General features: G+C 35.5%; 1 protein-coding gene across 1 annotated transcript in view; it reads left to right on the forward strand.

Moving 5' to 3' along the window:
- The window catches only part of LOC140440296 (43 kDa receptor-associated protein of the synapse homolog), a 129060-nt gene that overhangs the window by 77257 nt on the left and 37051 nt on the right, over window positions 1–14752 (forward strand). Inside the window, exon 5 of the mRNA XM_072530718.1 lies at window positions 966–1149. Coding sequence (XP_072386819.1) covers window positions 966–1149 — 184 coding nt within the window. The remainder of the gene's footprint in view (window positions 1–965; window positions 1150–14752) is intronic.

A 14752-nucleotide genomic window follows, 5' to 3' on the forward strand; every position in this document is an offset into this window, starting at 1 on the left:
GGATTACGTACCTGATTAATTGCTATGTTTTAGAAAACAAATAATTAAAACCATAGATAGATAGATTCAAGAGGTGGCCTATTTTATCGCAACCTTTTCAGATTTATTGTGGTCCTCTAGCCCTAGATTACATTCTCTAGCCTGAGCCTTTTTAAAATGTGTAATAACTTTGAGACTAAACCTTCTATGTAGCTCTTTGAAAGTCGTGATCTTGAAAAGCATCAAAAATCAACAGAATAAATCTAAGCTTTTTTAATTGTTTAATATCATGAGGCGCTTTCTCAAAAATGTCCGTTCTGTCGTAGCCTATTTACTAGTAAACGTTAATGTTACCGGTAGCGGGAACTCATTTTAGATAGTCCTATCAGGGGAAGTGAATCAATCACTGCCGTCTGCAGATTTCAGGTGTTTGCTGAGCCGGGAAACTTGTACCTGCCAAGGCTAAAGTCTTCACAACGGTTTGGAGGGCGGAAGTAGCAGCCCCCTGGTTTTAGGGGTTATATAAAATCAAATTTGGAAATCTACAGCTTAGTTTTCAGTATTTATATTGAGAGGAAGTCATGTAGACGAGAACGGTCAATGCATAACAATAACCAGTGCGGTGGCAACCACCTAAACAGCGTGTACACAGTAGGGAATGACTACTGATGGCCCCGAGTGCCTGCGCCTTTTAAATGAGGTAGGGGTGCGAAGAATCTCCAGGTGTCTGTTTTCTGTATTTTTACATGACTTAGGAAAAAAGCCTACTGTGACGTCAATAGATGCTTGATTTGCCCGTCTATTGTCCGATGCCGTTTAAGCCACCCAGAATAAAACGGGTCGATGTACTTCTTGAAATTAGTAGCTTGGTCATCTCAAGTGAAATCATAAGAATAGAAATACTCTTTTGTATAGATAAATTTTTATTGGCTATTTTTATGAGAATTTCGAACACACACTATATTTATACTTTCTTTCCATTTCAGAGCCTTGGCTTACGCTAGACACTCCCTCTATAATGAATGTGAACAGCACGCCACCGCAGGACATGTTCATCTAACAGTGGGATCCGTCTATCTCGAGTTGGCCGGGTTTAATAAGGCCCTCGATAGCTTCCAACATGCACACAGGATCGCTCAAGCTGTTCACGATGCTGCTTTAGAATTACAAGTAAGTCAAATCATCTTTCACTTTACATCAAGTACTAAATTTAGAAAATAATCGATCGGATATTAGGGAGATTTTCATAAAGTTAACCTTACACCATGTATATATAACAAACAGGGCAAAAAACGTAGTTACGTCAACTATGAAACAAATGTATCACAAATCTGAAAAATGCCAAATTGTGGTAAGAAAGTCACCACAAAAAACTAAACACAAAATATTGTACGGTAAAGAAAAATCGAACTTGTTAGAGAAATAAGTGGGGATATCTAAAAACAAGGAATATTATAAGACTATTACAAACCATATCATTGTTTGTAATTTCAGACATTTTTTGTTGACAGGTCTTCTTTTTAATAAAGTTAGTTAAACTAAACCTTATGCATTTTTCTTTTAGAAAAATACATAAAATAAATATTTAATTTAAGGATATCTATGTCCAGCAAGAAAGACCAGCATTCGAGTTGATGGACTGAGTAAACCCAACCATATATCCCGTATTCCATGAGACGTGCTCCGGATAAAGTAAAACTCCCACTAAATTTCAGTTAGTTGCGCCAAAAATATTAAACTTAAATGGTTAACTTGTGCGATTCATAATTTTTCATTTCTGTCACGACTCTTTTCAGATCTCTAGAGAATAATAAAGTCTTTACGGCATTTTGGTCTAAAATATGATGTTCGAATGTCGTGGAGATTACTATTACATTTATATTGAGTGATAAATTCGAATTATGTGAATGTTTATCAAATTTTAACACTATTTGATATATTTGATATATCTCCACCCTTTTTTATACGCTTGTTCATTCCGCCATGCTTCCTTATTCAAAATTTTGTTTTGTATGATTCTTTTATTTCATAATTATTTTTCTTCCGTTTTTTTATTGTCCATTTCCAAGTTATTTTCCATTATTTTTATATCTCTTTATTACATGGTTACGTTTCAACGATCTTATATAACTTTTTTTCTTAACGGAATATTGTAAGAAGCAAACAATCATTATCTTGTGTGAATACAGTTAAAAAGAGTTTTACCAATAGAAAAGACGGGAGTGATACCGGTATGTTACACAAAGTGAGAAACAAGTGATTGTTGAAAATACTAATAATATAGGAATTCGAAAACTAAAGCAAGAAATAAGTTTTGCTTTATTACGTTACTTATTATTTGAAGTAAATGTTTAGAAGAGTTAATTTAACCAAAAATGATTAATAATGATAGTAGGTGGTAGATGTTAGGTAAGTTGGTGACACGGTAAGGTATATTGGTGGTAGTGGTTAGGAAATTTGGTGATACTATGGAAATTGTATATTTAATCAGATATTTAAAAGTTTTATTCCATACAACGATCACATCTATAATAAAGTTCTTCATCGGCGTCAGTATCTTCGATAGATATGCAAACCTCGTGGTATGGTGTCAAATAAGATGAACACTGAATCCATTGGGCTTCATTTCTTTTCTTAACATCAGTTGAATACAGGACTCCACATAAGCCACACTCCCAATCATCTATTTTACTTTTTTTTTGCTTTTTGGACAGATTTGTATGAAGTCGAGGGCTGTTGCTGAAGATTTTCTGTTACTGAAGTGTTTTCATTTGTCGGTGTTAAGCATTTCACACTTGAGTCCCTTTTTCTTGACCTCTCTGGACGTTTTGAAGCTGTTGGTGTTTTCAAAATATGATCGACTGTGTGTTTAGGATTTAAAATAGAAGTTTCAGGTGCTGCGTCAGTTAAAACTGGAGAAGCAGGAGCTATGTCAGTTAAAGATGAAGGCCGTAATGCTTCTTTTGGAATAACATCCCCATTTAAAGGACATATGCCTGTTTTTTTAAAAGCATTCTCAATGTTTTTCTTTGTAAAGGCGCTTATGTAAGCTGGATTTAAAATGGAATGGAAGTTGCTACGATTTGGAGCATCCGTAGGGTTATTGCTCATATAACGATTCATGCTATCGCGCCAGTAAGTCTTAAGTGGCTTGAATAGTCCCACGTCAAGTGGTTGCAATAGATGAGTGCAATGAGCTGGGAAAGTTAATAGGTAAACTTGATTATCTTTCGCTATTTTCAAAACTTCAGCTCCAATGTGGGCAGAATGAGAGTCCATCAACAAGACTACAGGACGTTCAGGCGGTATCGTATTGATAAAAAAATTTAACCATTCCAAAAACAATTCAGAATTGATCCATCCTTTAGGAGATAATTTTATTAATGCGTTGGGAAGGGCATCATTTTTAAGTGTATCATTCCATCTAACACCTTTAAAGATCCTTTAAAGATAAAGATAGAAGGAATCCATGTTCCATCAGCACAAATGCATGCTAACATAGTTTGAGTTTGACCTCGTTCAGCGTAGGATCTTTTATAAACATACTTTTTACCAATGCCGGTAACAACTTTGGAAGATTTCACTACATACGATAATCCAGTCTCATCGCAATTTCAAATTAAATTCGGTTTGTTTTTTATATTGAATTTCGTAAGAATATCATTCAGTTTCGAAAAGAAATCTTTGATCATAAATTCATTAACCATGGAAGCTCTGTAGGCCGAAAGATTTTCTGGCACACGAAGGCACAAGTTGTACCTACTTTTAAAACTATTCCACCACCATTGCAATGCAGTTAGTTGACGGCAAGAATTTCTCCCGACCATCCACTTTAGCAAGATCATAAGCATATTTTCTAATTTGATATACGGTTAGTCCAAAACCCAATTCTTGCATTTCTATAATATAATTGTAAAGCCTCAACTCTAAATCACATGACAATGCAAAAGGCCTCCCCAGTTTTCTTACCGAATCCTCTTTATTCGCTAGGTAACGTTTCAAAGTACTCCATGGGACTTCTACTTCCTTTGCAGCTTTATATATAGTCTTACCTTCATTTCTTACTAATCTGACAGCGTTTTGAAGTTGCTGTTGATTCTATATTTACCCTCTTTTTCCATTGCCAATCTAAAAGTAAAAATTAAATAGGTTATTTGGTGATAAAAAAAAGTTAACAGCTTTTAAAAATAAAATACATTTACGGATTCCTCAACACAATACCTTTTGCATAGTATACTACACTTCTCTATTTTATTTTAAATAAAAGAACAAAATATATCCAAAGTTAACGTCTCAAAAGTTCTTGAAAAATGTGTGCAAAAACATTAAGAAACAACAACCGCAATTTAAGGAATAAAAACTTACCTTGACTAAATCACGAATTCAATGCAGATTTTTTTTATTGATAATTAGTTTATTGAATGGTTTTATAAAGAAAACAGCAATTATTCCAATAAAACTGTAACCAAATATGTAACACTCCTACTATATGTTTGTCCTACTTACACTCGTAGCAACTTACTAGCGCTGTGTCATGAATGTGCTTGCATAGGAAACTGTGTGGTAATCTGATTAAAAATTATCACCAAATTACTTGTATCACCAATATACTTTTCCTTACCTACAGGGTGGCAATCGGGAGCCGGATCTTTTTAGAACGCATAGTACGAAGCTTGAGAGGATGAGAGCGGGACAAGCGCGGCGTTATTACCTCTGTAGTAGTGTGCCATTTTAGTAAACATGAAACAGTGGACTGTAGAACATCGCACGGTTGCAAATGATACGTTTATCCGAAATCAAGAATGAGCGATCACTACGCAGCCGCTTTTTCGCACTCACTTTAATATTGGTAGCCGTGGAGCGGTTTCATCTCGCAAAACAATCTTAAGATGGATAAAGAATTTTATAACAACAGGCATTGTCATGAAACAAAAAGCAACAAGGTCCGAATAGAACAGTAAGAACGCCTGTAAACATACAGCGAGTGAGAGATACCGCCATCAGAAGCCCTACACGGTTCGCCCGAAAACATGCCATTGAGCTAAACATTAATCGGGAATCGTTTTCAAAAATATTGCATAAGGACCTAAAATTTCACCCCCACAAATTGAAGACTGCCCAGAAATTAATGGAACGAGATGTTGAACAACGTGAGGATTTTGCTACGAGAATGCAAGTTCTTTTGGAAGATAAATTAGGTCAGCATCTTCTAATTAGCGACGCAGCTTATTTCCATTTGGACGGAACCGTTAATAAACAGAATAAGAGGTACTGGGCTCCTGAACACCCATGAACGTCCTTTACATTCTCAAAAAGTCACAGTGAGGTGTGCCATTGATCCGACTGGCATTATTGGGCCATATTTTTTTGAAGAGGCTGGCCATACCGTCACCGTTAATTCTAAAATTTTTGGTTCCAGAACTACGCAGAAAAGGGATAAATACAAGGAATGCGTGGTTTCAGCAGGATGGTGCCGCGGCACATACTGCCCATGCTTCAATGAATATTTTCGGCAACCTGTTCCCAGGACAACTCATTTCACGTTTCGGTTGTTTGCCGTGGCCTCCAAGGTCTCCAGACCTGTCACTTTGTGATTTTTTTCTATGGTAGTATTTAAAGAGTCGTGTATATATACTAGCAAGCCTTGTAATTTGATCGAATTGAAGAACGCAATTAGCCAGGAAATCTTGACCATTGATCAAGCGATGTTAGAACGTGTTATGGAGGATTTCATAAAGAGGATCGAAAACTGCATCCAACGTATATTATTTTCCATACTTAATTAGATTGTAAGTGGGTTAATATAAGCTTCATTTTGATGTAAAATAGTATTTTCTTGCAAATTTCTTGTGTACCAATTAGTTCAAAATCGTCCTATTGCCAATTTATAAGAAGAAGAAAAAAGTTTGTGTAAATTATCATTATTAATCAATTCTTATTTATTGGAACGTTTAGTCGTTCCGACTCTTAGATAAATAAGGCTAGTTCTTTTAAAAACTGCCATCTTTTGATCTATCCTCGTAGATTTCATTTGTCATTTTAAGTTGTGCACCCTTCACTGCTCTGTATTGTCGTAAATTCTGGAAAATGATACCTCGTTTCAGAAAATTTATGAGCGATGGTTTTGTTTCAGTGGTATGATAAATTAAGTGAAATGTAGTAGATCGATAGGTTGTTTGAGTCTCGGGTTATGTCACAAAGTTTGAATAAATTGTTGGCGAAATGTAAGATAATACTACCGGCTTTTAGAAAAAAAAATCGTACTCTGCATTGCAGGGGATTTTTTTAGTTAAATATTTAAGTTTTTATTATTAGTAACGTATTATAAGACTTCCTGTGAAAAGTATTTATAAAATAAAAATATTTTGAGTTAGGTTTTTACACTAAATACAAAATAGTCATTGCAGAACCCTGTGTCAGTTGATGAGGACTTAATTGCAGATCACTGCATTGTAGTGTTATCGATATAATATAAAGATATGCCTATTAAATAACGAGACAGCCTGTATATCAGTATATATTTACATATTATAACGAATCGTTTGCTGTTTGAAACAGTGCTGTAAGTCTTCTTATCTCATTTCATATAAAACATGTGTCGCTTATGACAACTCATCGAAAAAAGATGTAATAGAAATATGGAAATTCACCTTACGTTCCTGGATCTACGCAAGCCAGATGGTACAGTTCAAAATAGTCTGGAAGACACTACAAGAAATCAACATCAATGTATTCCCACAAAATCCCTTAAATATCTCTGCAGTGGATTAACGTTGAGAATAAAAAGTGATAAGAATATATCAAAGAAATGCCCTATTAATAACGACCTGCACTAAGGATGTAGTATAACGTATGGTCCTAAAGTTTTGGTAAAAATTTCACCTGGTCTGATTGAGAAGCAAAATGCATTTAACAAAGAAGGCCATGGAATTGAAATGTCATCAGTTATTGACATTTAATAAACAAAGCAGAATATTTTGGTTTGTGCTCTGCAAAATGTCTTATAAAATTGATATTCGTCGAGGTGTTTATAATATGGTTGGGCGAATGTCGAAGCGAGATATTGTTAATATTTATCGAGATCAAAACATAAGCAAATCGACAACTTATCGCACAATCAGAGAATGTGAAGAAGGGATACCATGTGTTAACTTGCGTAAAAGTGGCCGACCGCGGATTTTGAACCATATAAAAGAGGCAAGACTGATTGAAGCAGCTAAGAACAAAATTGGGGTCTCAGCGAAAACTGGCCAGAAGATTTCATGTTGGAAAGACTACAGTATACAGGACCCTATCGAGTAACAATATTATCTACCGGAAAAGAAGGAAAGCTCCAAAATACACAGAGGATCAATTAGAGAGAATTCCGAGAAGTTGCCGCGCGTTAAGGCGAGTGCATTGTACTTTGTACTTTGTCCAACTCTGAGATGAAGGGTAACGATGGGTTTTACACGAACGATTACGAACATGTACCTGATGAAATAAAATTCAAAAGTAAGAAAAAATTTGAGGACAAAATTTTGGTATGGTGTGCAATTTCTGAGGCTGGCTTTATCTCACAGCCCTACATTGGTGTTGTTCGAGGCGAAGCCTTAAACGCAAATATTTATATTCAAAGATGTCTCTCTAAATTGCTTCAGTTTGTGAACACACATCATGCAAATGATCAGATAGTCTTTTGGCCAGATCTTGCTTCATGTCATTACGCGAGGATCACAAGGGACTGGTACGAAACTAACAATATTACCTTTGTACCGAAAGCAGACAATCCCCCCAACCTACCCCAGGCTCGTCCAGTTGAAGAGTTCTGGGCAATATTAAGTCGGAAAGTCTATAATAACGGATGGGAAGCACAAAATCAGGAACAGTTAAGACGCCGCATATATACAAAAATTAGAGAAATTGACGCCGAGGTCGTCCAAAGGATGATGCAACGTGTCAGAGGAATTATTAGGCAAATCGAAAACAATGGTCCCTTGTCTGTCATTTGAATTTTGATTTATAATAAGGATAGTTAAGTTAAATTGTTGAGTAATTTAATAAAAATATAAGATTATTGTGGTCAGAGTTATATGCTTTTGAAATTTTTCCCACAACTTTAGGACCATACGTTATCATCGTCACTGTTTAAAATGTATGTGGCAAGAGCTTTAAATCGATTGAAGCAAACTGCAATGTAATTCAATTTTGGTTTAAAAAAAAAACAATATTTTAACTAAAACAGAAAAATGGCCAAGCCTGTTTTAAACACATTGGTAGAGGGAGCAGAGACAATGTTATCACTAAAATTATTCCAGCTTTCAAAAACTCTAATTATTAACAGTTCATATAAGAAGGTCTTCTCTGTCTCAATGGAATTCGAGTGGTTTTTCTTTAAACGTTTTCCAACGAAGTTGGCTTTTTTAGGAAGTGGAATGAATATTGATAGTAGCCAGTCTTTTGATAAGTAACCAGTCTGGTAGATGTCGTTAAATAGCTTCGTAAGAGCTGTGATTTAGCTTCTAATAGCTTTAAAATTTCACCATGTACTTCATCAGGTCCTAATGATTTCCCATCTTTAATCGGCTTAATGGTCATTGTTACTTCTTCGTTTGTTATTTCTGGGCCGTGGGGATTGTTTATTTCAGTCGGACTTTGTGCTGCATCTTCGAATAAGTCTTGCACATATTCGTTCCATCTTCGTAATTTATCTTCAATGGTAGTTAAAATCTGGCCTTTAATGTCTACAACTATGCCTGTATTGCGTTGTTTTCTGGTGTTCTGTACCTCTTTAATTTTTTTGTGCACATGGAAATCGTCATGTTTTCGTTGTATTGTTTCAATTTCCTTACATTTCTTCGTCAGCCATGTTTCTTTTGTTCCTTTTATCTCCTTTAGTATTCGCTGTCATTTCTACCTTATTAATTTTCTTTGCTCTTCCATCATCTGCAATATTTTATCTGTTATTCATTCTTGCTTTTTTTCTCTTTTTGATTTAAGATATTCATGCGAAATTGTGGTAATAGATGTCTTCATTTCGTTCCACTGTTCTTCTATGACTCTAGTAGTGTCTTCAACTATTTTCGCAAAATTCTTATTAATCTGTGTTTTTTTTTTCGGATGTCATTTTCTTTTAGTAGTCATATCTATCTTGGGCCTTATTTTCTTATGAATTATTTTGAGTCGTATGTTGATATTTGCAACCAATAGACTATGATCTGAGAAGATATCTGCGCCTCGATATGTTTTTGTTGAGATGATAGAATTTCTAAACCTTTTGTTTATGTTGATAAAATCGATTTGGTTTCTTATGATTTTCCCTGGGGTATTGCCCGGTGCTTTCCATGTATAAAGCCTTCTTGGGTGTAAGTTAAAAAGTGTATTCGTAACAACCATATCCGTCTCTTGATAGAATTGGATCAGTCTTTCTCCTCTTTCGTTTTTTATGCCAAAACCATATGACCCCACGACATTCTCGGCTGTACCTTGTCCTATTTTGGCATTAAAATCGCCCATGATAATAGTAAGTTCATGTTTTTTGAGTCTGATAGGAATTTTATATTTCTTCTTCAGTGGATTCTGATATCGGTGCGTAGACTTGAATGATGTTTATATTAGAGGAACTTGAGTTAATTTTCAATAGCACAACTCTGTCTGATATGGGCGTAAATCGTATTACTGCTTTAGCTATTTCCCTTTTTACTCTTATCGCTACGCCATTTCTGTTTCTTTTGTGCCGTCTCCAGAATAATAGATATGGTGCTCATCTACAGGGTGTTTCAAAAAGATACGTCATACTTCTTGTACCTAAAAGGTACTTCTAAACTACTTGACATTTTGTAATAAAAATGGACACGTTACTTTCTTGTTCAGAAAGCATTTTTCATACAACAGAAACAACAAAATCCAAGCACAGAAAAATTTTAAGGGGGCTGTGCAGCCCTAAATCCCCCAAACTTTTGAGTACATTCAAATCAAATGAATTTTGTGGCATCATTGGTTTAACACATTATTTTTAAAACTTTTTGCCTCTTATCACTTTTTCGAAAAATTAGTTTTTTTCCTAGTTGGCCATAAAACAGTTCCATCAATAATAGTCAATAATTTGAAGCTATCATTTATTGTGTGAATAAGATTAATATTAAAATGCATTTAACTTTGGGTAAGTTGGATCAAATTAAATTATGATTTCAATAAACTATCGAGAATATCGTAGGTAAATGTCAAGAAAATAGTGCAGCAGCCGCAAAGCGTTATGCAGTAAAATACCCCTATCGAAATACACCCGATAGACGATTATTTCTGACCATTGATAGTCGTTTACAGGAAACGGGTACATTCCAACCGCAAGTCGCTGGCAATAGTGATCGTCCAATAATCGATGAAACTGATGAAGACATTTTAGAAATTATTGAAGAAGTCCCTGGAACAAGTACAAGGATAATAGCTGCTCAACTAAATGTTCCTCACATAAGGGTTTGGAGGCGTTTGAAGGATCAGCTGCTTAAACCCTATCACTTAACAACGGTTCAAGAGTTACTGGTTGAAGATTATCCTAAAAGGATTGGATTTTGCGATTGGTTGTTAATGGAAAACACTTGCCATGTTAATTTTATTAGAAATATTTTGTTTACCGACGAAGCTACCTTCAGTAGAAATGGAATAACAAACCATCATAACGAGCACATTTGAGCCGACGAAAATCCTCACGCCAAAAAAACGACTCATCATCAAAGGACTTTCAAAGTTCATGTTTGATCAGGAATTGTGTATAACAATCTAATAGGCCCAGTATTTCTTCCCAATAATTTAAATGGTGATAATTATTTGCAGTTCTTGGCAAACGATTTACAAGAGTATTTGGAAGAAGTGAATATTGCAATAACGCAAAATATGTGATTTCTACAAGATGGCGCTCCACCGCATTACAGTAATGAAGTCCGGGAATACCTTTGCAGGCAGTATCCTGGTCGATGGATTGGAAGGGGTCGTGACGCACCTATTTCTTGGCCACCCAGAAGTCCAGGTCTTAACCCCATGGACTTTTGCTTTTGGGGGTTTATGAAAGAGAAAGTGTATTCTGTAACAATACAGGACGAACAACAATTGAGGGTTAGAATAATTGAAGCTGCAAATCAATTTCGTCAGAAAAATATGATTTTTCAGCGCAATCGGTTTTCCTTATTAAAACGATACCGAATGTGTATTGGAGAAAATGGGGGTCATTTTGAACATTTATTGTAATATCATATTTATAGAGGTTATAGACATTTTTTGTACTTGTTAATTCATTTAAGCCATTTATTTAGTTGCACGTAATTTTTAAAGGTTAATAAAAAGGGCCGTAACTCAATAAAAACTGTTTTTTGAAAAAAGTGATGAGGCAAAAAAATTTTAAAAATAATGTGTTAAACTAATGATGACACAACATTTATTTAATTTGAACGTACTCAAAAGTTTGGGGGGATTTAGGGCTGCACACCTCCCTTAAAATTTTTCTGTGCCCTTAGATTTTGTTGTTTTTTCTGTATGAAAAATGCTTTCGGAACAAAAAAGTAACGTGTCCATTTTTATTACAAAATGTCAAGAATTTAAGGAGATAATGCAAAAAAACAATTTTTATTTTGTAACTTCAAAGGGCTGTAACTTTTTTGTGTACACTTTTGTACTAATGTAAGTTGGATTCAATCAATTTATTTTTGTCCCCGGAATGCGTGATTTAATTTATGACATACCTTTTTGAAACTACTACTGCTATCGGTTTACAGCGTTCTCCGACGCCTTCCGATTCCTAACCGCCATTCTTCTCTATTTAACCATAGGCCTGGAGGGATTTCTCTTTCCTCTAGTTCTTTTTCAATTCCCTCTCTCCAGTTTCTTCTCGGCCTTCCTCTTTTCCTTCTCCCTTGTGGTGTCTACGTCAAAAACTGTTTCGGAATCCTGTCATCTGGCATTCTCTGTACATGGCCGTACCATATTAACTGTTTTGTTTTTATGTCATCAACTATTGTATGCTTGACTCCCATCATTTCTCGTATTCTCTCATTTGGTATCCGATCTCTTCTTGATTTGCCTGCTGCTCTTCTCCAGAAGTCCATTTCTGTTGCTAGTAACAGTTTCTCTGTTCTTTGTTTCATTGTCCAAACTTCACTGCTATATGTGATTACACTTTTAAGTATGGTGTTGTATATGAGTTGTTTGTTCGCTTTAGATATTGTTTGGTCCAACAGAATGCCGTTCAATACCTTTTTGAAACACCCCGTATAATTCTTATTCCAGAATTTGGTGCTCTTGCGCCATATCATCATCATCAGTGGTGCTACAGCTCTAGTTGAGCCTTGACCTTCCCCAGTCTATTTCGCCAGTCGTTTCTGTTCATCGCCAACCGTTGCCAATTTGCCGCGCCGATTTTCCTTGCGTCCTCGTCCACACCGTCCCTCCATCTCAGTCGTGGTCTGCCTCTACTCCTATTTCCCACTGGGACCAATAATAGAGTTCGTCTGGGTGGGTAATTTTCATTTGCTCTTGACACATGTCCAGCCCATCTAAGCCTACCTATTTTTATGAAGGATATTACATCTCTACCATTTACTATTTTTTTTATACTTCTCGTACAATTCGAAATTATATCGCCTTCTCCAAATACCATTCTCACAGAATGCGCCCATTATTCTTCTTAGTATCTTCCTTTCGAAGACGAGCAGAAGATTTGCGTCTGTTTTGGAGATGGTCCATGTTTCTGACCCATATGTCAGCACTGGTAGGATGAGTGTTCTATATATTATTAGTTTGGTTTTCTGGCTTAAATTTCTGTTTTTTAGCTGCTTGCTTAGTCCAAAATAACATTTGTTTGCTAGCAGTACCCTCCGTTTTACTTCTTCAGATGTGTCATTATCGTTTGTTATGAGAGAACCCAAATATGTAAACTTATTTACTACCTCAAAATTATATTGGTCTATATTGAAGTTTTCTTTGGCGTTTCTAGCTCTATCTCTGTTATTTGGAATAGATACTAACATTTTGGTTTTTTCCTCGTTTATTTTAAGGCCCATATTTTGTGCGGCTGTCAAGAAGGTGGAAGTAAAAGAGCCATTATGATTGCCAACCTCCGTAGAAAGACGGCACTCTAAGAAGAAGATAACAGAAACACAAAATCATAATTTCAAATATTTATCTAATATTTTTAAATCTTGAATATTTAATAACATCACCTACGTCACTGAATTCACTTAACTTTCTATCTTCGTGTAAATTTACGGACGCTGTGGCTATGAAAACTTTGCGACGACTTTTTTCGTCTCCCTATTTTCTATTTTTCTTCTAAGCACCTTGTGTATAACCATAAAAGTCTCGCGCGTTATGAGAAAATTTCCCATATTTCCTTTTTCATTTTTTCATGGTAAACATTTTGAAACATTCCGGCGACAATTTTCAGTCGAGGTCGGTGCTTCGGTTTACGAGAATTTCTTGACTGTTTAAAGAACATAATACGGCGGTTTGTATGCACATTTTAGCCCCATTTTTGGTGGATTGAACTCGAGAATTGTGGGTTAATGGCGAAATCCGGGAGATAATATCTTCCTCCCGGTCTAAGTATAATAAGTCATGTAACTAGAAAACTTTTCTACTTAGTGTTAAAACACAACTAAAACAAATACGTAGACGAAAGCAGGATATTATGGAGTAAACTTCTAAAAATAACTTAAATATCGTAACTAATGATGGTTTTCAATTCAAAGCTCCAAATCATTATGAATATAAATACTTTAACTCATGATAATGATTGTTTGGGGTCGTTGAAGTATTATGTAATGCAATTTGAGGGGAGGGGGTTTAAACAACGGGTTACGCAACATTGTTTTTTTACTTAATTAAAAAAACTAGAGACTTAATATCTCCCAAGTTGGCAATCCTTTTCGTTTATGTTTTACGAGGATCCTTTGACTGTATTGTACATCCTTTTTATTTTGTTTTCGTTGTCAATAATAGACAGAAATACGTTGCCGTAGTCAGTGTTGTAAAGTTGAATTCATACTGTAATATCTTGGTATAGATAATTTCATCTTGGTGAAAAAAAAAACGTGAAAATTGCCAACTACGATGTTTCGGTGGAATATAGAAAGCCTGAAGATAGCTTGCAGGATCCAGCAGAATCTAATCTGGCATTGTATAGCACTCCTGTCAGTAAATTGCACTATTTGCACGTATATTGCACTATTTCTTGCAAGTGATGAAATGCGTAGACGAATCCTGCAGTTGCCGTTCGAGAAATGCATTGAAATCTGTCTTTCCGGCCACTCTGCACAATCCTTTAAATCATAAGAAAGCTCATAATACCTAGTCAGTTGGATAAAAGACAGTGCAAGATTTCACCACTTCTTGTGAGGTTGCCTCCATTGGAAGAGTTTAAGCAGATGCCTTTGGATTTCTTTTGTCCATCAGTACAATGCGACCCCAAGGACAAAATATGTGCAACCAGTAGGATCTATTTCACATCCCACAATAGTGCATCTTACACCGACTTGCTGTCAAAAGGTTAAATGAGCTTGACGAAGACGAAGTTGATGCAAGTGGTTTAATAATTCTAGAAATTTCTTTGTCTACTCTCGGAATGCTAGTATTGAAGGAATTTGAGTGTCTGATAAATCCATGGAAAGAGGAATAGTAACTCCAGTTGAATTGTTTTTTACCTACCTACCTGTTTTTTCCATTTTTATCGACAAAGGATTTAGGAACTTCATCAGTATAGTTACATGGAGCAGATATTGGATCTCATCATAAACATTCAGTCACG

This window comes from Diabrotica undecimpunctata, chromosome 4, assembly GCF_040954645.1.
Source record: "Diabrotica undecimpunctata isolate CICGRU chromosome 4, icDiaUnde3, whole genome shotgun sequence".
NCBI lineage: Eukaryota > Metazoa > Arthropoda > Insecta > Coleoptera > Chrysomelidae > Diabrotica > Diabrotica undecimpunctata.